This window comes from Cololabis saira, chromosome 19 (assembly GCF_033807715.1).
Source record: "Cololabis saira isolate AMF1-May2022 chromosome 19, fColSai1.1, whole genome shotgun sequence".
Classification (NCBI taxonomy): domain Eukaryota; kingdom Metazoa; phylum Chordata; class Actinopteri; order Beloniformes; family Belonidae; genus Cololabis; species Cololabis saira.
Window position 1 is genome coordinate 29,414,469 of NC_084605.1, and position 25,482 is coordinate 29,439,950.

Sequence of the window (25,482 nt, forward strand, 5' to 3'; positions counted from 1 at the left end):
CAATTATCCTTGCATTGCAAATAGTCCAAAAGTTTTTCAATTTATTACTAAAATAAATGTCATGAAATTCCCTGAAATAAAATAAATCCGTCTATGTTAATGTTTGCCCAAATCTATAATGCATCCATTATCTAAACCCACTTCTCCCTTTTCAGGGCCATGAAGGTCTGCTGGAGCTTATAGGTTTATAATGATTTGTTTGAATTTCAAAAATATGTATGTTATTATTTTATACATTTTTCATACCAGTTTCATCTTGCTCAGGGTCAAAGGCAGGGTTAGCCCTGGACATATACTTAATTCATTTAATTTTGAATATGTACTTTACAGCTCTCTTACATTATATTTTCATTCGTTCTGTTCCTGACATGGTTTCTGCTATAAATACTGAGAAAGTCTTTTTAAAATGTATTTTCTATGCAATTTGCTCTGTAATTTTCTCTCAAACATGTGACTTGTTAAATCGATGCATCAAAAAAAGTAAGATGAAACTTGAAATATGTTGTATCAAAATAAAATCATCTCATAGTCAAAGCACGACAACAATGTTTGTTCATTAAGGACAGAGGAGGAACAAAGATGAGAGTGAGAGAATAAGGGAGGAAAAAAGAGATGGAGAAACCGCAGGTAGAAGGCATAAACACGGCCAATCACATTCTCCATCTGCTTCTCCATCTGTGCTTCCTTTAATCCACCGAACCACCACTTACTGACCCTTCAATGCACACGGAAAGATATAGCAAGGAAGACGGAGCAAAGAAAAAAGGAAACTGGGAAAACCGTGGAGGTTTGTCCTCTGAAATAAAGCATTTTCATATCTGCTCCTTTCAGAAAGTGTATGTGCATCTGTGTGTGTACTGTATATCTGCGGTTCTGCTGTTAGATGATAGTACAATCATCACTTGAGACGCATCAGCAGTAGTGGCACAAACAACATTTCTTCTTGTTCTTGTCTGACTCCATCTCGCGTCTTTCAACAGGACCGTATCAGTCTCTCTGCCAATCTTTCCTGCTTACCATTTCTATTTCAATCTGAATTCACCCCCCCCCCCAATTCTCTGTCATATTTTCTATTCCCATCTCCCATTCCTCCTCTCCTCGTCACATGCTGTCATATGGTGGTTCCGACCCGGTGAATCCGACCTCCTTTTTCACAGCTTCTGCTCCCTGCTTTCTGCACATTTCCTTTCTTATCGATCGCCAGTATCTTCATCTACAGCAGTCCAATAGTCCTTTCTGCAGTGCTGATTCCTCCCATCTTTTCTCTCTCACCTTTGTTCCTCCTCCCCCTCCTCTACCTGAATTTTACTACTTTTCCTTTTATTTGACAAAGGGATTTTGAATTTAAAAAAGCTAAAAATATAAAACCATTATTTTTGTTGCTGAGTTTTTTCTTTTTGTTCTTGGCCTTATTTTCAATCTCCTACCTATCCATTCCAATTTTCTACCTGCCATCATTTTTCCATTTGCAGCCTTCCATCCATATGTAATGATGTAGTTCAGGGTAAACCTATATAAGCTCAATTTCATCTTCTTTATTTGAATAGGAAATTCGTCACATTCTTATCTAACATAAATTTTTATGAGGGTCTATTTATACTGCATCGGTGTAAGTACTGCCATGCTGCTGTAATCTGTTAGGAGGGAGCTTTTAAAAGAGGTGAAGCATAAATCAAACATATAATGAATAAAATCTTTACTAGCAATTATAACTGATGAGCATAATATATTTCCAGTAGTTGCTGGAGTTATTCAGAGTCTTAGACCAGATTTTCCACCCTACATCATCTGTCTTTTGTCCCTCAATCCTTTGACATTACTCAGTGTTCTCGAGACAAAAAGCAAATGACAAAGCTGTCATTATGACTGTGTTTAACCTTATAACATTTTAGAAATGTTCACAGAAAGTTGCCATTTAGTGACTGTTTTTCGTCAGCCTTCTCATCTCTGCTGTGAAAATGAGTCACTTCATATTCCAACACAGTCTGCCAAAAGTCCAGTTCAAGTGTTATTTTTCTATTTTTCTTTCTAACCTCCTACTCATTCATTCTCACCTCTCTCGCAGGAACGCCCCAGGTAGCCCGTCCCAGAGCAGTCGCAGACGTAACGGTTCCAGCCCTCCCTGCAGATGCCGTTGTGCTGGCAGGGGTTGGACAGGCACTGTTTCGGTGGCTCTCTGGAGCAGGAGGGCTTCACCCCCACCGCCCTCTGACTTTCAGCTAGCCGTCGGATGTCTTTGCTCTGCCCGTCCACAAACAGGTCTCTGATGCAGCCTACGTAACCGTAGTTCAGTAGGGCCGTCCAAACCTGAAGAAGAGATCATCGTCACTGAGTTGTATTTATGGGCTAATCAATGATATGCTGCAGTGCTAAGTGTTGAGTCCAATTAAAAACCAAATGGTCCTGTGTTTGACATTAAAAGGTTTTGTTTGCTAGCATAAATCCACCAGGTGCTCAAATAGCCAACGTTTGAAACTAATGTTTTCTGCGGCGCCAGTGGGTCGGATCAGTCTCATTTTCAATCTGAATTGTCGGCTTTACTGCAGAAAAAGTAAGTGCACCCTGGACAGGTTGCCAGTTCATCAAAAGGCTCAAACCTCCACCCAAAAATTCACACTCATGATCACTTCAGAATCACCGGTCAACCTTAAATGTATATTTTCCCAGAGAAAACCTATAGTCATAGTGAGTCGTGAAATACAGCAGGAATTATTATAAACTCCATTTTCTTATTTATTTTTTATGTCAAAATGCAGTATTCAGCCACATCTGCTACACCCTATATTTATTTACATCACAAACAGTAATTAATTAATTTCACTCTTTTTCTGTATTTCTGTATGTCAAGTTGCTTCGTAAAATTTCACCAGAAATCTCCATTTAAGGGTTTAATTTTGAAAATGTTAATCTGATTCATTAATTTTTACACGTTGTACTCCCACCAGCTACCGCTGGTAAAGCAATAAATGATGCAATCTGAGAATGGGACTTACATTTTCCTTTCAATGTGATGGGAAAGATGATTTTTTTTTTGTTGCTTTAATATCAATCATAGCATTGCACAAGATACAAAACATCAACACAGTGACCTCTGTAGGGAAGATGAGTCCTGCACGATCCTCCGGTAGTCCTCCGAGGTATAAGGTATCATCCAGATCCAGGATCTCACTGTCTCCTGGGGCTGTGTACGCTGTTCTCACACTATTCACAGAGATGGTTCCTGAATACATCAAAACAACCTTAGTAATCATTATGACCTTCAGCATGAACATTCTAATCAACATCATTTTGTGACCACCACCATCATAATACTTTCTCCTTTTTCTATAAAACTCCTTGTCATCACTACTCCCACACATCATTGTTATAATTAGAGGCAACTGAAATCCATAATTACACAGGCCAAGTCATCAGGTAATGCCTTTGAAATAAAGTAAGGCATGTGTTTTTCTCCCCTTGGTTGTTAGTGGGCAAAAATTCATAAATTCTTTAATGACCTTTCAGTATATTGTAATTCACGGGGTGTGCAGCGACTTCTGCAGCTCCTTGTTTGCATTTTCTGACTTTAGAAAAAGACTGGAGACTTGAGCCAGTCAAGTGAAGTAGTAGTTTGAAGCACAAGATAAGAATAGAGCATGGGACAAATGGGTTAAACAGAAGATCCCAATCTAGGAAAGCAGTCTTTGAGTGCACTCAATATGAAGCAGATTTTAGAGCTGGTGGGAAGGGGCTACAGAAAAGAGGGAAGAATGCAGCAGCAGAGGGGAAGGCTTTACTTTCAACTTATGCCCTTTGCATGTTTGTGTCTCTCTTTTTTTGCACTCTCTTGATTTCTGCTAACACCAGCGGGTTTCAAAGTGCCACATCTAATATTTTATCACCAATAAATCATTAATAACTATTTTTTTTAGACACTTGTACAATTACAGTAAGCAAACAACACTCCCACTGAGAAGACTGGCAGCCACTACTGATGACTTTTATACTATAATTAGCACAGAGTTAGAACTATAATCATATATAAGTACTAGACTGTTGGAAATCACTAAGCAGAAAGTTGTAAATTATTCTACAGCATATAAATGACTGCACTTGGTATGGTGTAAGAAGAAGACGCACGGTATAGATATATCTATCTATCTTGCAACAGTATTTTGACAGTAAGTATGGGTTTATGACAAATTTAGTCACACAAGAACGTCTTGCTGAAAGAAAAACAAACTCATAAAAGCATTATCTGATGCAAATAAACCTGATAGTGATGCTAAATTACCCCCCCCCCAAAAAAAAAAAAATCACAAAACTTGTTTTAATAAAATGGTAAAAATGAAAAATGACAGTGGGATTTTAAATGCTGTGAATACATCTTGACATACAATAACTTATCATCCACCTCTTTCTTATAAATATATGCAGTCAGGGGTATCATAGATATTGAATAAATGCAGAGTATACCTGAGCGTCCATCTCTCTGGAAGTCAACATGATACCACTCCCCATCGTTGACCTTTCGGTCAATGGACTTGGTCTTGGTGGTTCCAGAGCCCATGTCCAGCAGCAGGTACAGGTGTCCATCCAGCATCTCAATAGCGAAAAAATCCACCTGCATATTCAACAGACACAACATCTGTATTCTGGAAAATACTGGGATATTGAATACATATAATAAAATAGTGAAAGTAAAGTAAAGTAAAAGTATAGCTGCTAGAATAGGAGTCTTTGTGCAATGTTATTACATTGAACTATAAGTATGTCAAGATATACAGTCAAATGTTCTTGAGCCCCTCCCAGTGCCACTATCGGCATTATTGCCTTCATACTGAATCGAGTCTTCAAGGTTGCTAAACATGGTTTTGTCTGGGACAGTAAAAAAATTAAAAAAAGTAGAATTTGGATATCAAACGTTGAATTCTTAACAGAATGCATGTATTAAGCCTCTTTATACTTGTTTGGGTTCTTTAAAGTATTTAACAATGTGATTCTTATTTAAACAATCACACAAAAAAGAAATCATAGCATTTCTTTTGCGATACATGTCGTCCATAATTAAAATGCTTTTCTCTACAGTCATATACTGATGAACATATCAGGGGCCATATGGAGTTCGGAGTCTTGCCCAGAGGCACTTTAACACATTTAATACAACATAGGCAACCTCCCGATTGGCATACATTCAGTTAGTTCAGCCACTGACGCAGGGCTGCTTCATGAGTTTGTATTTTACAGAAAGAAATTATCTAAGTTTAATTAAGTGACAAAAATATAGAGCCCCTTTGGGAACATGGGGAGATTTCTTTCTTTTGCGTTGTCTTGCAATTCTTTGCGGTACTTTGCAATAGGTCTGGATTTCCGTCGCAATAATGATGTGGGATATTCACTAGTTAGTTCATCCAGCACCGTGGAGCCAATAATGGAGCACCCACACCCTTGGGAGAGGTTTATAGAGTTTTATTTTTCGATCGGCCTGCAATACAAAGATATTCAAACTGTGCTTGCCATGAGGTATGGGCTTCATATCAGTTTTAGACATTCGAATAGAGTACTAAAATTAAGCGCTTTAACACATATAATTGTAAACACTACTCAGACCATGCAGTACTAGAATGACAGTGCTGCATGACTAGCATACCTTCTTGCGAGAAAACGCAAAAGCATTTCTAGAGAATGCAAAACTATTGTCAGGTAACACAAAAGGAAAAAATATTAATCTCCCCACGTACCTTAGGGCTCTCGGTAAAAAAATAACCTTGATAGGAGAGCAATATAAAATCTCTTTTTAAATCTCTTTTTACAATATAGCCATGGTTGGTAACTAGTGTCCGTCAACTGTCATATTGTCATTATTGAGTTAGTCTGTGTGTTCCTTTTTCAAATATTTTAGCAGCTGAGTATGGAATTGCATCATTCCTTACCTGGGATAACTGACTTTGGGAAGATCTTAGATTTACATCTGTTACAATCGTGTCATAAATATAATTTGTTTAATATTTTGGTTTTTCTTATAGCTTTCAAATGAATCATTTCTAAGAGCTTTGTAGAATATCCTTTACTGAAGTAAAAATACTCATAAAGCGATGAAAATATTCTAAATGACAAGTTTGACCTCTTACAAGTATGAGCCAGTTGAGCTACATCAATATAAATACCTATTCTAAGCCTATGACATAACTCAAAAATCGTATTGCATTTAATGATAGTGTGTCTAGGCCATGAACGCTGCCTTATGCATCTATTGACAGTAGTTTGCATGGCCTTGGTAGTCGACTTGTACAGATTTGCAAGAAGTTAATGGCAAACCAGAAGGAAATGCGAGTACCAACAGGCCTTTTTAAACACTTCCTTTATACTTCAAAATTCAATGAAAAGCTGAACTGTAAATGAATTACCACCAGGAGGTGAGTTTCCAAATAATCACCATCTAGTATGGAGTGAGGAGGCCAGACAAGCTTGTTTTTTCAACTTCCATCTCTAACATAGCTTCTCTAACATTTCGAGGAAGACTCGGGACATCCAAACTAAGTGAGCCACGTTCTGGGTCTCCATCGCTGATGAGGCTGTACTGAGCCGGCAGTATGTGCTGGCTTTAACAGCAAAAATCTAAGGCTGGTGGTGTACACCACAGAGGAAGTGAGCTGTCAGGCTAGAGAAGCAGTAGTGTGTTCCAACTACAGGGTGTTCACACTTCTTAGCCTCTCTGTGAGAGTTTATGTTAAGATGTTTCAAATAAGAATATGGATCTTGCAGGTCTTTTTCTGCCATTGGTTTGCATGCGCTCACAAGGCATTCTTAAAAATGTTTAAATGTTTTCACACTGTAAGTTGTTGATATGAAATGGGTCCTTTAAAACAAAGGCGAGTGGCACTATCCTATATCTGGGCTTTAATTATTCTTTTTTGCCTCAGCTGTGGAGTTCAATATTCTGTTAAAATAACACTGAATCCCATAGAAGAAGGCTCCTTTCTACTCTGGATTACAAAAGGAGTTTTTGCAGAATGTCCCAGATGGGCTCTTGTTAGCACTCTTTGAGGGGGAAGTGTTCTGAACAGAAGCCTCTGAAAGGGTTATATTTGGACAAGATATATAATTCAGTGCTTTTTCTGCCAAAACTGCAAGACAAATCTCTCATATTATTCATGTTTCACCTTGACAGTTGGAGGGGTTCTTGGGTCCTTGCGTTGCTGCTGTCGGGGTTTCCCATGACTGAACAGCATCAAGCCATTCGGCTCTGTTGTCCTGAAGTCGAATGAGATGGATCCTGCCTTCTTTGCTGTCCACTTGCTCAGAGCCACATAAGACTCTGGGGTGTCAAAGGTCACTGGGTCCAGCGTCGCAACACTCTCACACTTAAAGGACACCACACCACTCACCTGGGACAGACACAGGAAAAATAAATATTTAGATGTTCCCATATTTATAGTTCAAGTTTTTAAATCACTGCAGAGACAATCAAGGTCAAAATGGCTCTCTTGTAGTCTGAGACTGAAACAAATTCAGCTGCAAGCTCTGAACTACTATGAGACAGAAATGTATGTCGGACTCTGAGAAATATAATCCAATCAATTTAAAATCCTCACAGTTTAAACCTCACAGGACCCGACAATAAATTGCGATATAAAAAGGTTCTTGTGTTCTGTACCTATAAGGATAATGCATTGTCTAATAAAGTTGAACACACTAGAGGGTACATACCTTCATCTTTGGGTCTCCCTGTTTAGCCAGTCTAGACAGCTCCAATCGCACGTCGTTGTTCTTGTACACGACCTTCAGGGGAAAGGGGTAGACAGGACACAAATTAATCTCAAAGAATATATGGAATCTTAGAAATGTTCAAAAAGCCTTTAGCTTCAACGTGATATCATCAGATTAATATACTTTGGGTGTGCAACACAATAGGTAATAATTCCATGAAAAAAGTCAATTAAAAAAAAACACAGAAAAACCCTGAAGGAATAAAGCTTTTGCTGTGTCGAAAAGACTGGAAAATTGTGATGATGTAGAGGCCAGATATTTTAAATCCAGCCAAAAATCTTTCAACTCAGGAAACCTTTTTTTTTTTTTTTTATTAATTCACTCCTATTTTTTTTTAATTATTCAAAAGATGAAACCTTATGAACAATGAGCCACTCCAAACTCCTCATTTGAAACATCCAAGTTGACCCTGCCACTTGCACGCTTGCTTTTACACTTTTTATCCTCTTTGCTATACTGTTTCTCGCTTTCCTTGCCCTGACACATGCCAGCTTTATAACTGAGCAGCGTAAGTGTGAAGAGTGTGGTTGTGCTGAGCATTTTAATGCCAAGCGATACAAGAACACACAGGCTCTGCTTTATCATTCCAGGCCTCCTTGTGCAACCTGTGAGAGACAACACTGGTCTTCTGCATTGGCTTTACGTATATATATATATTTATATATATATTTTTTTTAGGAATGGCTGTTCAGCAAAGAAGGTGAATGCTGAATATACCAATTTCTGCAAACAGGCATTAGTATGTGGGTGCGTATTAGTATGCTTGTGCTGCATCAAATGCACAAAACTGTTACAGCAATGATCATTCATGCGTGTGATTCACTGCATAGATCTTAATTTGCTCACACGGATTATCATATCATCGTATTAAATATGTAAATGTGTCAACAGAGGGTTCACTTTGACTGTGGCAGCCTTGTTTAAACACCATCAGTCTTAATGAAGCAACACAGAGTGCATTCACTAGCAATACAGATAGCTCTCTGTTTGGCACATCATCTGTCGGCTTGTTTGGCTGTTTGTTTACGCCTCTGTGTGAGTCTATGTGAGTGAAAGCGCATCTCAGACAGGTTGTGTATGTGACAAGTATGAGTAAGGATGGATAGTTCTGTGGTATCAAGTACATCAGGTACATTCCTGTGCTGCGTATTCATGGATGTGTTTTTTTTCCTGTTTGATAAGATTGAGTACCTGTGTTTAAATGGGAATATGCATGCAAGATTACTCATGTATACGTACACATGCACACTTACGTGTATACAGGCTAAGATTGTATATAAGTGTATAAGAATGTGTATTAGTGTGTTCTCTCATCTGTCTGCCTTCGCTGCAGCAGTGCTGTGGCCCATTTCAAGCAGAGCGGATGGATGGAGCATCTCTGTGGCGTAGCTAATTAGCATGTTAGTGCTTAGTGCTGTATCTACTCCCTCAACGACACTCATCACTGATTCCGTCTGATGCTGGAGAGGATGTGTGTATCTGGGACTGTTTTGTGTGAGTCTGCCAAATGGAAACATTTGTGTGTGTGTGTGTGTGTGTGTGTGTGTCTATGTCTGTACATTTTCACAAAAATGTATGTAAAATATTTCCATGATGCGCGACAGAAAAGGAAAGGGAGGGAAGAAAGAAATAAAGTCTAAGAAAAGAGGTGGATCAGGAGAAAACAAGTGTGTGCAGGCGGAGAGTATGAACTAATCCAACCGAAATTTGTGTGTGGGGCCCATCTGAGATATATGGGCTGGAAATGAGGCCCCATATAGGATTGTCCATTGGTTCCATATTGGCCCCATGTGAACTACTGACTTGGATTCAGTTATGTGGTTGATTCAAGAGGGAACCAGATAAGACAATAGAGTATTCATCACCCATGTACCTGGCCATCACCAATGTAAGCAATTCACACGGGGCCAACATGGCCATTACATCCACATTAGCTCGTTGTGCCAGTTTATGCGGCAAATAAGTACCAATCATAAATTGTGGTGTCATACATTGTAATGTACAGTGATTGTGAGCTTAAAAAGGCTACTTTATAAACATCAACAGTAAAAAAAAAAAAAAAGAAAAAAAGAAAAAAAGAAAACCTGGCAGCTTCTGTGAGAATATGTGACTGAAAAATGAAAGAGGGACTGACTGTCCATCACTTGGTCCATTACTCAGCTGAGGGCTTTGGAAATCACCAGAGAGTTGAACATACCCGCCAGCGAGTTTAAAACCAGCCTCAGCCAGTGCAGATGAATAACTTTGGCGGTAATATAGGACATGTCTCGCCAGTGGTGGATCTAGGATTTTTCTAGGCAAGAAGCCATATTTCTCAATCCAACATCCCATCACACAATCCCTCTTTTGGTAAGGTGTACAGTATATATAATTTCACCCGTCAAAACTTGTCCAAACACTACAAAGAAAGGCTAATTCAGCAAAACTCCTTCCCAATTTTTCATGTGCATAGACAAAATACAACATATAGACTGTCTCGTCCAGTGCCTGCCCACAGAATTTGGAGGAAAGCTGATGTCTTTTTATCACTATGTGTTGAACTTATGGAAAAACACTCATACCTGGAGTTAACATAAAATCTGGTGCTTATCCATTTTTTCCACCTAAAATATATGTTTGGAAAGACGGATGTCAACATTTAAGCAGGGTCAGTGAGGTAATCTCTTCCAGCAAACCACGATGACAAATACAAAAATAATATGTTATATTACAAACCTGCAATGTCCTATCAAATAAAAATAATGAGTATCATGGTGTTTTTTTTTCCAACCACATTGTCCACCAGAAGTAAGCATTCTGTGTATTTGCATATTCACGTGATCAGCCACTGGTCCCACCTCTTTGAGACAGCCCATGAAGTTATTGCTAACAGGAGAACCGGGCAGGTCAGCAGTGCTAGGACTCCCTCCCACGTAGAAGAAGTCATCGGAGCCCAGCATGGTGTAGTCCTCCTGGGTGTATCCCGTTGTGGTCAGGATTCCGTCCACAGAGATCGTCACCTACACAACAAAGCACAGGGAAAGGACACGCTATATACTCACACCAAAGGCAGCGCTAAGCGCTAGCTAGGCGCTGACCAGCCAAATTAGCCCCCATTATTCTGGTAACAGATGTATCTGCTTTCTGGTGGGGATTGTTTGGCCTGATTGGTTTGGGAGTTGGACAGCTGTCCTGGTGTTGGGACTTTGAGTTGGTGCAGTTGGATCAGTGCTAACTGTGAAATGTAACTGGATAGTGCTGATTCTAGACTTCACTGTTATTTGTGGGATTAGAAATATGTTGCAACACGCTGCTAAGTCCCTCTCACTATCACTCATTTTCCCTGAAGTTTGCAGCAGACTCAGTCCCATCTACCACTTGTGTACTTTGGGGCTCAACTTACATACTCTGCCATTTTCAGCCTATAAATAATAGTAAGTCTGCTGTGAAGAACGGTGACTCGATTCTGCGTGAAACCCGAAGCTTCGTATCCTCCGTTGGTGGCTTGTAACTTTTCACTGCACGTCTGTCATACTGTGACTGCATGGCACTAACTCCATAAAACAGACTAACCATCCTGGTTTGTGCAGCACTGCAGAAAGAAATAGCCCTGATGCCGCACCGTTACCATTAAAAGTTTTCCACAATTAGATTTTTTTTTAATGCCTCTCAGACTCTAAGCAGCTTTAAAGCTGAGGTAGAAAATGCAATTTGATTTACTTCCAAGTATAAAAACACCAGCATTCCTAAATGCTTTACCTGAATTGATACTGCCGCTTTTATAATTTAATCAGCCCATTTTGCTGTTTAACGGCGTGTATAGGGGCTTTTAGCTGTCACTGAGATCCAGTGCTGTCACATGTAACTTGCAATTAGTACTCCATTATCACTAAAATATCCTCCAGTACATTACTGACCATGTTCAACTGCCCATAGAGGTCATGAGCACATTACTTTTCCGCTACAATACAGTTCCCTCTCACTGTTTAGCATTGCCAGGCAGACTTCAACAATCTGCCCAGCCAGATGTTAGTAAGTATCCACAGGCATATTCGTGCTTTGCAGTAGATGTTAGTACTATTTACTTGTTAGTAGTTGTTAGTTGTTGCAATGTTGGCAGCCAAAGTAGTGTTGCTCGTGTCAGGCCAAGCTGTGTTGGGTTGCTGAGGTTAGGGTTAATGACTTCAATGCTGTTAGTAGTTGTGATGATGTTATGTTACTGTGCTGTTAGGGTGAGTTGTGATGAAGGTGTTAGTTAGTTTTTATGGTCTTGGGGGGGAATTGTTGGATCAGCGAGTCTGAATGAGACAAGCAAAAAGATATTGATGCTCACACACACACACACAGGTGTTAGATGGGCTACGGATCAATCCACACACATACACACACAAATATATATAAACATGCAGCCTGTTCCTCTCTTTGCATGCAACCATTGACAACAAGGACACAGCAGACAGAAAAAAAAAAGTACCACAATGAGTCAGAGGCACCATGGAGAACGTGCAGTGGCAGAGTGTAGGACAAAAAAATCAAAAGAACGATAAAAAAAGAAGGATAGGAGGAACCTCTCTATCTAAGTTATGACCAATCAGAGAGGGCAAGGGTTTCTAGGTAAACGCCATGCAAGGAGGGTAGGGCTCGTCATTTGCGTGCAGGTGAGGGATGAGCCAATCTGTGCACGCCTACATGTCTATCATAGAGTGATGTGGTGAAAAAAAACATCAAAGATAGGGGGGGAAAGAATTTTAAATCAAAAAGAAGAAAAAAAGGGGTTGGCAACGAGGAGAGACGGGGGGCTCTTTAAGTGTAAAAGATTACCAACCGCATTTATCCTTTTATTGGTTTAGATTTCATGTCTATGGTTCAAAAGGAAATAGACACGGGGAAAACCCAAACTAAGAAACAATTAGAATGATATCTACCGAACAATGGAGTTTGTTTACCATAGCGTGTCCAATGCCTGAGTGCTTTGTAGGAGAGGGGGAGAAAGGAAAGCAAAAAACTGTGAACAGAACAACTTCGGGAACAAAAAAGGAAAGCTAGAAGGCCTCTGGTGAATATAGTAGATTGGTTGGAGTGGATTTGCTAGGAGAAGGGCACAGGTTAGGTTAGTAGAATGAATCATTCCATGGGTGGTGGTTAGTTTCACTAGCAGGTTAGTAAAGTTAGTAGTCAAGTTAGTAAACAGACAGGCAAACGGTAGAGGTAGGGCACAGGAAGGTTACAAGCACCTGAGTGCTAGTGATCCTCAATGTTTTCTATTTCATTCTCTCTTATTCATTCACACTCACTCATATACACACACTCGAGTGAAAAAGCACTCACCTAGAGCTGAAAGCAGAGCTTATCTGGTGGTAAATTCACTGTAAACTAAGACCAAAATCTCAGGTGTTTTTATTACTGCCACAGCATTGCTGCAGTTGAACATCAAACCACTGATAACAAGCTTCTTCATCATTTAGTTTCTTGCTGTGGACTACAATCTTGTCAACTGCCTCTGAAACATCTGAAGAACTGTCTGCGGCTCACCAAACTAAAATACAAACCGAAACTCAGAGACTAACTATGTTTATTGGAGGAGTCTGTCAATTACAGTAGTCAACATCTATAGTGGATCAAAAACACAATTACGTGTTATGCAGAAACTTTGAAGTGGCCATTCTTATCTTAGGACAAGTCTGATTAAATGTTTTGATCCATATCAAATGTTGACCTTTATATTTCTATTTTTGTAATGATCTAGTGCTGTTTGTCCATCAGCTTTCCTGCAGCTGTTCTCTCTTGCCTCTGGTTTCCAACTACCGAACTGGTAGCATGAAAGTCAAGGAGCAATGGGCATCAGTGGGATCCATGTCTCAGAAACAGCTTGCAAGTCAGAAAATAGTAAACAGAATTTACCAGAGCCAGAAGATAGATATTCAAAATTCTTATTTAGTCAATCGAAAACCCCAAAATATTTTATTTAAATTGCTATAAAACAGATAAAATGCATTAAATACTCATTCTGTGAAGCTGAATGACGCATGTGTATAAGATTTTATTCTTAACTTGACATCTCACTTTAAATAAATTCAATAAACCGTAATCAATACATTTGTGAACTGTTTTTTATTTAAACCCTTCATTCATTATCTACATGCTATCTATTAGTCGCTTAATTTTTTTCATTTTAAATGCATTTCATGTCCTCTCCTCTTTGCTCAGCCGCTCACTCCTCTACCTGTGGTGTGGTTACCTGTCTCAGGTTGCGGGTGACTTTGACATCATGCCAAGAGTTGTCGTTGAACTTGCCGTTGACAGGCTCCACCAAGGCCTCGAAGGCCCCAGAGCCGAGGTTAATGACAAGTGACACAGCACCGTTCTTTAGTGCCAGGTTCACGTAGTCAGCGGACTTGCCCGTGTGGAGCATCAGGCCGTTGCGCTGCAACGTCTTGAAGGAGAGTGTGATTTCATCACTGCTAGACTGGATGGGGCTGGGCGATAAGTCATAACAGAAGTACTCAGAGCCCTTGAAGGTTGCAAGATAGTCCTCGCGCGCTGAGAAAGTAAGGTAGAGGTGGAAGAGGAGGAAACAGGGAGAAAGAACAAAGAGCAGAGAAACAGTTACAAAACTGCAGAACATTTTCTAATGATTAGTACAATATCCAAGCTATAATGCCTCTTCCCACACTGTTCTCCACAAATGCTCAAAAATGAAAATGGTGGGAGTTAATCAGAGCACGCAGAATAAAACAAATCTCTGCTCTTGAAAAAAATTTGATTCTGATGTGCAATACAAAAACATTTCTGAGGTGCTGAAAATGTCGTTATTGTCAAGCAAATCCTAACTGATGCCAGCAGTTGGAGGAAACACTTCCTTACATACCTCTAATCGTACCACAGAGTGGTGGGTAAACAAGCTTTGATCAGTCGTGGGGGTTAGAGATTAAACAGTGTGGATATGATAGAGACAGTCGTGAGAGTGTAGCGTTCCAAACTCGTTATGAAACCTGCCATCCTATCTTTTGAGAGAACAGCTGTGCCGGCGCTTTAAAGTGATGTAGTCTTGTTTGACAACACGGCTCATTTCATGATGTTTGTTAAAAGCCAAAATGTGGGAGTCGCTGTAAGCCAGTGGAGTAGCAACAGAGGTTAGGGGGGGTTTTCAGAAGGATGGCTAAAACTGACGATGAAGATGGAGGACAGGAGCCTGTAAGCATCATGGAAGCCAATGCCAGAAGGTGTAGCCAATTAGAATTCAGAGTAGCAGGCAGACAACCACTTGCAACTTACCTTGCACACCCTTTGTGACCCCCAAGGACACTAGACCAAGGTTTTGCAATCCATCATCCTTAAGTTCACATTTTCTTATCTGCTCTCTCAAACCTACTCACACATCAGCGGGCAACTTTATTCGCAAACCAGCAAAGGAACAAATATGCACACCTACACACACATCTGCATGGAAAAAGCGATCATACCACTGCGCTGCATAAACAAGCAGGGTCGACATTATCCGTCTCCTCAACCTCCCCTCCCTTCCCCTCCCTTCCCCTCCTCCCTCACAGCAAAGCATCACCCTTTCCTCTGCATCCACTTTTGAGTCCTCCTCAATGCGATCCCCACATCTTTCACACCTCTCTTTCTCTCTGCTCCGTGGCATAACCACCATCTTGTACCACGCCAAAAACGATGAGCACAGAGGAGCATTTACAGCACGGTGGATGAAGCTAGAGACAGATGAAAACTTGGTAAGGAACTGCTACACAGTAGAAGGGATAAAAGATTGCCACCTAATGAAGAGACTGAAGTGTAATAGTAAGTTATTAAGGTAGTGAGAGGCGGAGAGAGGAGCGTTGAAATGGAATCTGTTGCACTTGAGTGAATGTAACACAAAGAGAATAATGGGAAGGAAAAGTGAGAATGTATCATAATCCAAAGGCCAATTGCTTGTGTTTTATGAAAAAAAGTGTGACTGCCAATATGCAAGTGAGAAACAACATGTTGTTTGCTAGCATGTGTGTGAGTTCCCCCTAGTGTTGATTCATTCCTTCCCAGCATGTTAATTAAGAGAGTGTCTGTGCGTGTGTGTGTGTGTGTGTGAGCCTTGAAAAGAAAATTGTGTACGCAAGCCTGAATTCAGGCATTTGAAAGTGTATGTGTGCATGAACAATTATAATCTTTTTTTTTTTTACATTTTTTTATAAAATATGTGTGCATGAAATGTGTGTGTGGGTGTGGGTGGGTGCTGGTCTCTGTAAATATTGGTGTATTGCTGTCAGAAAAGCTATTACCAACTCAGGGCCTCGGGCTAGTCTTTACTGAGAGGAGCAAGAGCGAGGGGGAGGCAGGCGCACACTCCAACAGACACAGACACACAAACACAAACACACATGCAGATGGAAAGAACATCGACGAACTTTAACACAATTACACGTATTCACTGACACACACGCAGGCGAATGTAAATGAGGTGCTAGGAAGAAGAGAGGGAGGGGGGCAAGTAGTTCACAACGAGAACACACACGGCCTTCCAGCAGCATTCAAGCGGTAATTTACAGAGGTGCCATTAGGTTTCAGTGTGGTGCTCCACCATTCTGTGGCTAATTTACAGACACGTCATTAGACCAGACAGGAGCACATAAAGCATCTCTGCATCGATCTGGAAGCTCTGGCCCGAAAACACTCACTCCTTGTTCTATTACATCAGGCGCACACGCAAATGCAAACAGAAATGAAACAGGCAAATGCATATGGGGGTGACAAAAAACAGAAAGGAGGCCATGTGTCTAGCATGCACGCAGTTGGCGTACAGACGCTGCTGAAACACATGGAAACATTTTTTGCTCTCAAGTGGGCAGGTTGGAGTGGATCTGTTGTAGCTCAGATTAATGGAGTGAGTCAGTATTAGCTCAGAGTAAACACTGAGGCAGACACTGACATACACACCACATGTCACACTTCATCCTGTGGAGAGCACTGTCGATCAAAGAGAGGGAGTCGGAGAACGGAGGAATTACAGTAGAAGAGAGAGAAGTGCTGGAATGAAATGAAACAGACAGAGTGAGTCTGTTTTAAACACTATTACTGTACTTTATGTTTTATATGGCTAGCAGTCTTTTCTCCCTGTACGTTTAACAGCTTTGATAGTTTATAGTGATATGTGAGGTTGGACACAAGGTCTGACAGCAGAAGCTTTTCTTTGCTCTGCCGCTTACAAAACAGACCTTGATCTTAACAATACTACCTAATTAGATTAAGTTAAATGAATAAAGCGGAGGAGAAAGCATTCTCTCAAACTGGGTTACTGTGTCCCTGAGAGACATTACCGTAAAGCATTATCAACTGACGCTTAAACATTCTTAACAGATTGACTAGAACAAATTAAGTGAAACTGACCTAAATAATCACTTGGTTGAATAATTTATTCAACCTATAAAAGATGTTAAATATTTGTTGTTTCAAGCTTCCTAATAATAAAGGTTATCTTCATTTAAATGTTTTATATCACCTGTCATCATTATCAAGCAATTGGAGGATGTTTTTGTTCTTTCCCATTCTGAAAGACATTTTTAACATTTCATTTGATAGTTTATAAAATACATTTTAAATTAACTACTTAGAATAAAAACACACTAGTTAACCTAACAATATCTAGTTTCAACTGTGTTGAAGCTGTTTGCTTTTTCTGAGTTTCTCGTTCCTGTAAAAACAGTCTGTACACTGTTGCTCTTACTCTTCAAACATGGCTTCAGCCTTTCCTACCTGATCTTACTTGAAGTGATAAACTTGGAAAAAGAGATGACAGGAAACTGGAATGACAACGAAATCAAGGAACTGTTGGCTGCTGTGCTGAGGAAAAGATTTCACTGCACATTCGTGACGTTGATGTAGTCAACTACTATACATCTGATGAAACTTCCCACGGAGGCATCCACGCAACAAGTTTGAAGTGATTGAACATTAAAATCATGGAATAAAAAAAAAGAAACTCATAATGTCAGTGATCTTCATAGCTTAGGTAGCAGTGGGGGAGAGAGTTTTAAATGGGACACGAGCCTTCGGCAACTCCTGCAGCTGCTGCGAGAGGAGCTGCCAACCCACAGGATGAGCACCGCAGGAGCGGGTCGGTCTGTCAGTGTTGCTCACTCTTACTAGTCGTTTCACTGGTTATCGTCAGAGGAAAGTACTGCTAGGATTTTCTCCTCAGCCTGCGTTGATCAAGAGGCAATACATACTTTAATATGTACAGTTCCATATCAATCTGGACAGGTTGGAAAGTCCTGTTGCTCTCTTGAGGATTGTGGATATAGAACCAGGAATGAAGGGACCGGCGACAGCCAGCCAGGTGCAAGCCAAATGATGGGCAGCCAGCTGAGGTGCTGAAGTATACATTTTAATACAAATGAGTCTGAGTATTGGTTAGCATTATTCAGGTGTACAGCACTTTTTAGTAATTAAATCATAGATTGGAAATCTATGTTTACTGTTACTAAATACAACAAGTCCTCTTACATGCACAACACATAAAAAACATTTTTGTCTCCCTTGTCCTGTTATCAGATGTAAACCATACAAGCATTTCTGAGGCGAGACTGACAAGCAGCCCCCTAATGGAAAGCTTTTGGTCAGTATGAGCTAACAAAAGAGGGGCGACAAAGGCACAACAAAGTAGGGCTGAACGATTAATTGCATTTGCGATAATATCGCGATGTGATAAAACGAGATTTTCTAACCGCAAAGGCTGCGATTTGACCAGTCACGTGATCTGGTCACGTGATCTGGTCACGTTGCCGGGAGGGAAAAAAAGTCAACAGTGCCACGTGTCCGCCTGTAACCTACTGTATCTACCATGGCCTCAGTGTTAGGGCTCGGCCAGGCAGGGCTTTATAAATATATGGGCTTTATAAATGTATTAAATATATGAGCGCGGAGTCGGCGTGGCGAGGAGCTGTGCGCAGCGCCGAGCACGAGCCGGGCGGGCAGTCGCGCTGTGAAGCCGGATTTATGGTTCCGCGTTAAATCGACGCAGAGCTTACGCCGTAGGTTACGCGGCGACGCGCACCGTACGTTGTGCGTACCGCGTACCTTACGGCGTAGGTTCTGCGTTGGCGTAACGCTGAACCATAAATCAGCCTTAAACCACCTGCAGCCCGTCAGCTCTCCGGAAAAGTTACAGAGCGGCTGCGAGTTGCTGGTTCGTTTTGTTAACTCTGTGAGCTTTATTGGTTTGTTTGTTAGTTTGCTGTTTTTTTTTCTCTCTGTGATTTTTGAGTTATTTATGAAGACGTTCTGAGTTCCCTGTGAGCAGTAGCCTACTCGAGTTGAGGGGGGATGAAATAAAAAACGGTCAAAATCATCCCCTCCTGAAATAAAAACAGTCCAAATCATCCCCCCCTGTAAAACTGTCATCCCCCCTTTCCATCCCTTATGTCATTTCATCAATGAATGTGGTTTTACTGCTATTTCAACATTTAGAGTCATCACCAGAAAAATAACACCAGAAAAATAACTTATTTGACAATTTTCACCTGTTTCAAGTAAATTTTCACTTGAAATAAGTAGAAAAATCTGCCAGTGGAACAAGATTTATCTTCTTATTACAAGCAAAAAAATCTTGTTCCCCTGGCAGATTTTTCTACTTATTTCAAGTGAAAATCTACTTGAAACAGGTGAAAATTGTTGTTTTTTCCAGTGATGAGTCTTGTTTTAAGTGTAATGAGATTTTTTTTTTACTAAAATGAGACATTTTAACTTGAAATAAGACAAATATTCTTGTTAAGATTTTGAGTTTTTGCAGTGATCCATGTTACTTATCCTGTGAAGGACAGAGTCATATTGATAAGTTCAGAAAACTGTTTTTTATTGTTGTGTTTTGATGTAAGCCCAGTGGATATTTAAAGCTTACAGAAGGCTGCATTTAACTGCTGCTATGTCATTCCTGCAGTATTTCTGCAGGTGTTTTGGTCAGTGCTATTATTTGTTATACATTTTATTGTTTGTAATCAGCACAAATTATCTGTCCCCATATGATAAAATCCACCATCCCCCCTGATATTTTTTTTTACAACTCGAGTACTGCCTGTGAGGAAGGTTTTTTGTTCCCTGTGGGAGTTTTTCTGTGTTTTTCTATCAAACTACGCCTCGTTTTGCCTAAAGTTTAACCCGGTTTGGTGTCGTGCGATTGGGTTCAGAGAGAACGACCCATGTGTAGACGTGTTAAAGAGGTAAAGGCACAGATTTGTTTTCTTTATTATTGTAATCTGTGCTTTAAATAAATCTGGCAATGTTTATTATAAAACAGACTGATTTATTGCTTGTGTAGTTGAAAAATACATGAGAACAGGACCTTGAAAAAAATAATCGCATATTAAATCGCAATCGCAATATTGAGGAAAAAAATCGCAATTAGATTATTTTCAAAAATCGTTCAGCCCTACAACAAAGGAGCCTTTTTTTTGTCCAGTGATGAAGAGGATACTTGGTGGAGCTAGACTCAGCTCTTCACGATGCCTCAATATTTTCAGGAACTTTTGGTCGACAATTTAAACGAAATACACAGGATGAGAGGAGCACAGGTAGTTAGAAAAAGAGGGAGTAAGGGATGTGTTCAAAAACAACCAAGGAACTTAGCAAAACAGGCACGGTACAAGAAGTGTATGAAAACCAGAACGACATGCACTGTCAAGGCCATAGGAGGAGTGGGAATAAGCAGAGATGTAAATATGATTGGCATTGGACACTGAAGGCTGTCATTAAACTGCTACTCTAATGAAAAGGCAGGACGAGGAGACAGAATAACTGATCTGATGGTTGATGCTGCAGGGACCAGCTGCAACTGCACCACCCCTCCAATGATCAAACCCACATCACATAGATTTTTGTGTGTGTGTGTGTGTGTGTGTGTGTGTGTGTGTGTGTGTGTGTGTGTGTGTGTGTGTGTTTGTGCACATATGGGGAGTGTGTGTGTGTGTCATTTGTGGCGTTTCATCTCATGGGTCTCCTCCTCAACATTTCAGATGCTAATTTGTCATTTCCATGGCAACCCTGTGTTACAGGGCGCTCCAGCAAATATGAATGTGTGCATGTGTCTTTCAGGGAAAGAGAGACAGGAGTGGAGATGGAGAAGGAGGGCAAGAGAGAGAAAGAGTGATTGAGTGAACAGTACATTATCATGGACAGCTGTACTGAATCAAAATGGCGGATAGAGGGTGGGAGCACATCAGGGGAGCCTTCATTATACAGCACCTGATAGAGCGAGCAGGGTAGAAAGAAGCTAGGCAGAGACGAGGGAAAGACACACTGGGGGAATTCGAAAAGAGGAACATTTTGTTTTTTTTTAAAAAGGACGGAGACACATGGAAACGGAGTATAGGAAATGGAAGAGAGAGGGGGACAAAATAGAGCGATAGAAAGAATAGACAAGGAAAGGGAGTGGCAAAACTACTGGGATAAATGGGTGAGAATACCAAAGGGAGAAAAATGCTGGTGTATCAAAATCCTAGTGTAGCAAGCCTCAATCATGGCAGCCCTGTCATTCTGGAAGATAGTACACTGCAATTCCCCTGCACCTCATTTTTAGCCCACCATGCAGTTCTGCTATCAGCTCCTCTCAGACTGTGAACACACCCAAATGCATACACACACCCACACGCCCACACACACACCCACACAACACACACACACACACACACACACACACACACACACACACACACACACACACAGGAGGTATCCTTTCATACAAAAAAACGGATTAACGAATCACTTGTACAGTGCAGAGATGAAGATGACCAGTGCTGGAAATGCATGTAAATGTATCTTATATTATGTCCAAGTGTGCAAACTCTTTCAATAAAAGCCAAGTTCACTGTTTGATGTCTCCATCTCTATTCGGTGATATACAGCGTCTTGCTTTGCAACCGATTGGGTTATCACATCGCAGCCGAGGGAGCAATACTGTAGAGGAGGATATTACTGTCAGGACAGTTGTGACAGATTGGCTGCCTGAAATGTTGATCTCTTATTTCTTTTCTTGTTGTTGTTGTTGAAATGAAGGCATTCATATCCCACGGTGAGATATATGATTTGGGGGAAGAAAAAAAACAACAAAAAGACATGATACCAGCACAGTCAGCGATGTTACTGAAGCAAAAGTTAAAAAAAAAGAAGAAATTCTTATACTTCTTAAACCGCTTCAAACGCTTATTTAGCATAAATTATGGTTCAAATTTGAAGATGTTGTAACATCATTACCTTTTAAATAATATAGTATCAGAGGGAATCACAATTTTGAAAAGATAGAACCAACATCTGTCTCTCTTTTTTAAATTATTATTATTTTTACAAAAGCATCTAACCAAATGATACATTTTTGTTTTACAGGTTAGTTTTTTGAGTTTTCTTAATTTTTTGGTTGAAAAACTAAGCTTTAAATCAACTCCAAGCCTATCCCAGCTGGGTAAGGCTGGGTTACACCTTGGACAGGCCACAAGTCCATCACAAAGCAACACAGAGAAAAACAAAATCAACAAATTCACTCTTATGGGCAACTTAAAATCACCAATAAACCTGACATACAAATTTTTACACTGTGGGACAAAGCTAGAGTACCCTGAACAAAACCCATGTAAGCACGGGGAGAACATGCAAACCCCACAAAGAAATGCCCCGCTCTGAGAGTCCAACCAGAAACCTCTGAATTTCATTTTAAAGAAAAAGCAGAGAACAATCAGAAGCACATCGCCTGCTTTAGTCTTTAATATCTTTAATATCCTTTTTGTTCCTTTTGTATCTGTGCTCATCTCTCTCTTTCGTTCCGTCACCATCTTTATAGTTGGAATTTGGCCTTCTCTCTGGTACCCAGGGAAACCAGCTTGTTTCCATGACAATGTCTTCTCTTGGAACAGTGTATTTGTCTTAAGCTGGATAAGATCGGAGTCTGTTTCATCCCTATTAGGCACACGTCTACACTCAGACACGCACGCACACACACACACACACACACACACACACACACACACACACACACACACACACGCACACACACACACACACACACACACACACACACACACCGCAGACAAAACCCATGACATGCTTTTACAGTAGCTTATTAACAAATAACAAGAGCACAAAGAAATGATTTCACAAAGGCAGTATGATGGGTCTATAATGAGTTCTGTTGCTATTTCAGTTATATCAGTAGTAATATCAGACAAGTATCTTAAGAGAATGTGTTTTCGCGTCTGTGTGTGTGTATACGTGCGCTTTTTGGAAGTGTTCCTGTATTTGTTTTTTTTTGGCAAACAGCAAAGAAATGAGCCTCAAATGCCAGATGGGGTACTGGAGTGGATCGCCAATTGGGCCGCTACACTCAGCACCCGCCAAGAAACAATGGAAATTTCTGGAGCAGGTAAGAGACAATTGTAGCACTAGACTTTCTCATTCATTGCAAAAAAGGAGTGCATGTGTATGTGTGGTATATATTGTATATATCTATTTAAATATGGATAGCTATACATAGGTATATACTGTGTATATAATTCAGTTCAATTCAACTTTATACATATAGCATCTATCGCAATACAGGTTGTCTCTTGGCACTTTCCAGAGACCCAGAGCATGAGCCCCGAGCAATTATTGCATAAACAATAATGTTTGTATATTGCACATAAATAGAGTATATTTCATGATCTGCATCACAGGTAAGGTATCTGCATCACTGATAACAATCTGGTTCATACGAGACTGTGCGGAGTCGAGGAGTCCAAGGAGAGATGCAGTGTTCCTGCTGAGAAACACTGCAGTCTTATCTCCCTCCCTGTCTCCCTGTGCGTCTCCGACCTTCTCCTTCCACCTCTTTTTTCCCACTTTCTGAATGCGCTCCTATCTTTCCTCACCATCACTTTTCTACACTCCTTCACCCTATCCTTCCCCCTCCCTCACAGACACAGAGTGAACCTCTGCTTTATCTTTCCCCTTCGTCCTCTGGAAATGGGAAGTCCGTTTGATGTCTTTATTTTTAGGAGATTACTGGTGCATCGGCTTTGCGTGTTCCCTATTACAGTTGCAGTGAACGTTAACAGTGTTAATGTGCATGCTTGCTAACAGGATGGTAATTGTATGCAATTACCAATAAAAGTATAATTTTACAAGTGGGATTGCCACACATGTTTCATGTTGATTTCTGTAACGGTGCATTTCTCTGATAATGTGTCTCTAGCGCTCTGTATGTGGTACTGTGACTTTTATTACAAGAACTGCCTGGATGTTAAGCCTTAATGAGTGTTGTGCTATAATGGGTGTTAGTAGTGGAAAGAGTCGGCAGAATTAGTCCCATTAGATGAGAGGGTAAGGTGAGGAAAATTACACAGTAAAATTAGAGCTAAAAAAAACTGCTGGCATTGCTTTTCATCTGCTGATGGCCAGAGGATGCATTTATTTCCTTTTTAATATCTTGAGAAGGGAGTATCATGAGTCAAGCCCCACTAGTTTCTGGCTTAACAGGAAATTTGAATGTTGATAAGCTAAATGACAGTTCCCTGGTCAACTTTAAAGGTCCAATGTAAAAACGAAATCAAACGTATGTGTAGCTTCCAACACTTCTATCACAGTAAAAATTGGAGTAAGCGTTGCTATGCCTTTTCTCGTGGCCTGAAGCTTCTTTATGAGAACTAATTTTACTCATAGGAAGAGAATCCGGACCACTGTGGATTGCAAGTAGGAACTCAAAGCTCTAACATGCATAAACAATTGCAGCTGCAGCCACCACGCAGAACAATGGAACTTGGACTATAACACACAGAGAGAAAAAGGTGACACTGATAATCTTACACTGCCAGTTACTAATAAAATACATACATAAGTTTAAATGTGAGGACTTGATACTTTTCTTTGCAGTATATGGTGGTAACATCAGTATTTCGGGCTATCAACAAATGAATTAAAGCGAGGGGAAGACATCAGCTTGATTGTGAGAAACTGTTTTCTTGTATAAAGGACAACTCAAATGTTAAGAAATGAATCGGAATATTGATTAATCACCACTAAATTATATGGTATATTTAATAGGGAAAATCACTTACTTTCAAAAGGTTGTTTATTTTACTAAAAATAATTTAAAGCACAGTTGCATCATTCATATGGTTACTTGTTAGTTTTCTTTCAAAAGACACACTTTTCATGTGCAAATAAATAAAACAACACATTGAGAAGAAAAGCCCTGCAGGATGTTTATAGGTTTTACAGTTAGTCCTTATGTGTTGTATTAATATCATTTGTACATGGTGATGAGTAAGAGATAGGAAACATGCTGTACTTTTCTGGTACTGACTGGTTCCTCTTGTCTTGGCGTCTGCTACCATTCCCAACCCCACATATGGTGGAGTCAGCACGAAGCTCATCTGCTGTGTTTATGTGTGTGTGTATGTGTGTGCGTGTGTGTGTGCGTGTGTGCGTGCGTGCATGTGTGTGTGTGTGTGTGCGTGCGTGTGTGTTGTGTGTTTTTATGTAATTGTGAGAAAAGCACCATCATTCGTATGTCGAAGGGAGAGCAATGGGTGGTGGAAGGACAGAGACTTAAAGTGACCATTTTCAGAAAAATTGAGTTTGACACTGAGCATGTGTGTGTTTGTAGCTTGTTCCTGAGTGGGCTGTCCATCCATATGCGTGTTTTTGCCATAAGACAATGTGATAAAATGAACCACTTTGATTGCCGACGCTTTGTGAGTCACAAATGATGACTCACAATCCGCATCCCCTGAACACGCA

The 25,482-nt window shown here is 40.3% G+C and overlaps 1 protein-coding gene across 15 annotated transcripts in view; it reads right to left on the minus strand.

Annotated features, from left to right (window-relative positions):
• Positions 1-25,482, minus strand: part of nrxn1a (neurexin 1a) — a 65,220-nt gene that overhangs the window by 26,194 nt on the left and 13,544 nt on the right. For 10 of the 15 annotated variants that reach the window (XM_061707778.1, XM_061707773.1, XM_061707784.1 and 7 more), the window contains 8 exons: positions 13,967-14,268; positions 12,675-12,698; positions 10,587-10,748; positions 7,690-7,761; positions 7,143-7,367; positions 4,456-4,603; positions 3,090-3,220; positions 2,055-2,307 (listed from right to left, as the gene is read on the minus strand). In XM_061707778.1, the coding sequence (XP_061563762.1) occupies positions 2,055-2,307; positions 3,090-3,220; positions 4,456-4,603; positions 7,143-7,367; positions 7,690-7,761; positions 10,587-10,748; positions 12,675-12,698; positions 13,967-14,268 (1,317 nt within the window). The remainder of the gene's footprint in view (positions 1-2,054; positions 2,308-3,089; positions 3,221-4,455; positions 4,604-7,142; positions 7,368-7,689; positions 7,762-10,586; positions 10,749-12,674; positions 12,699-13,966; positions 14,269-25,482) is intronic. The other 5 variants (XM_061707786.1, XM_061707785.1, XM_061707783.1 and 2 more) reach the window with 1 other exon arrangement.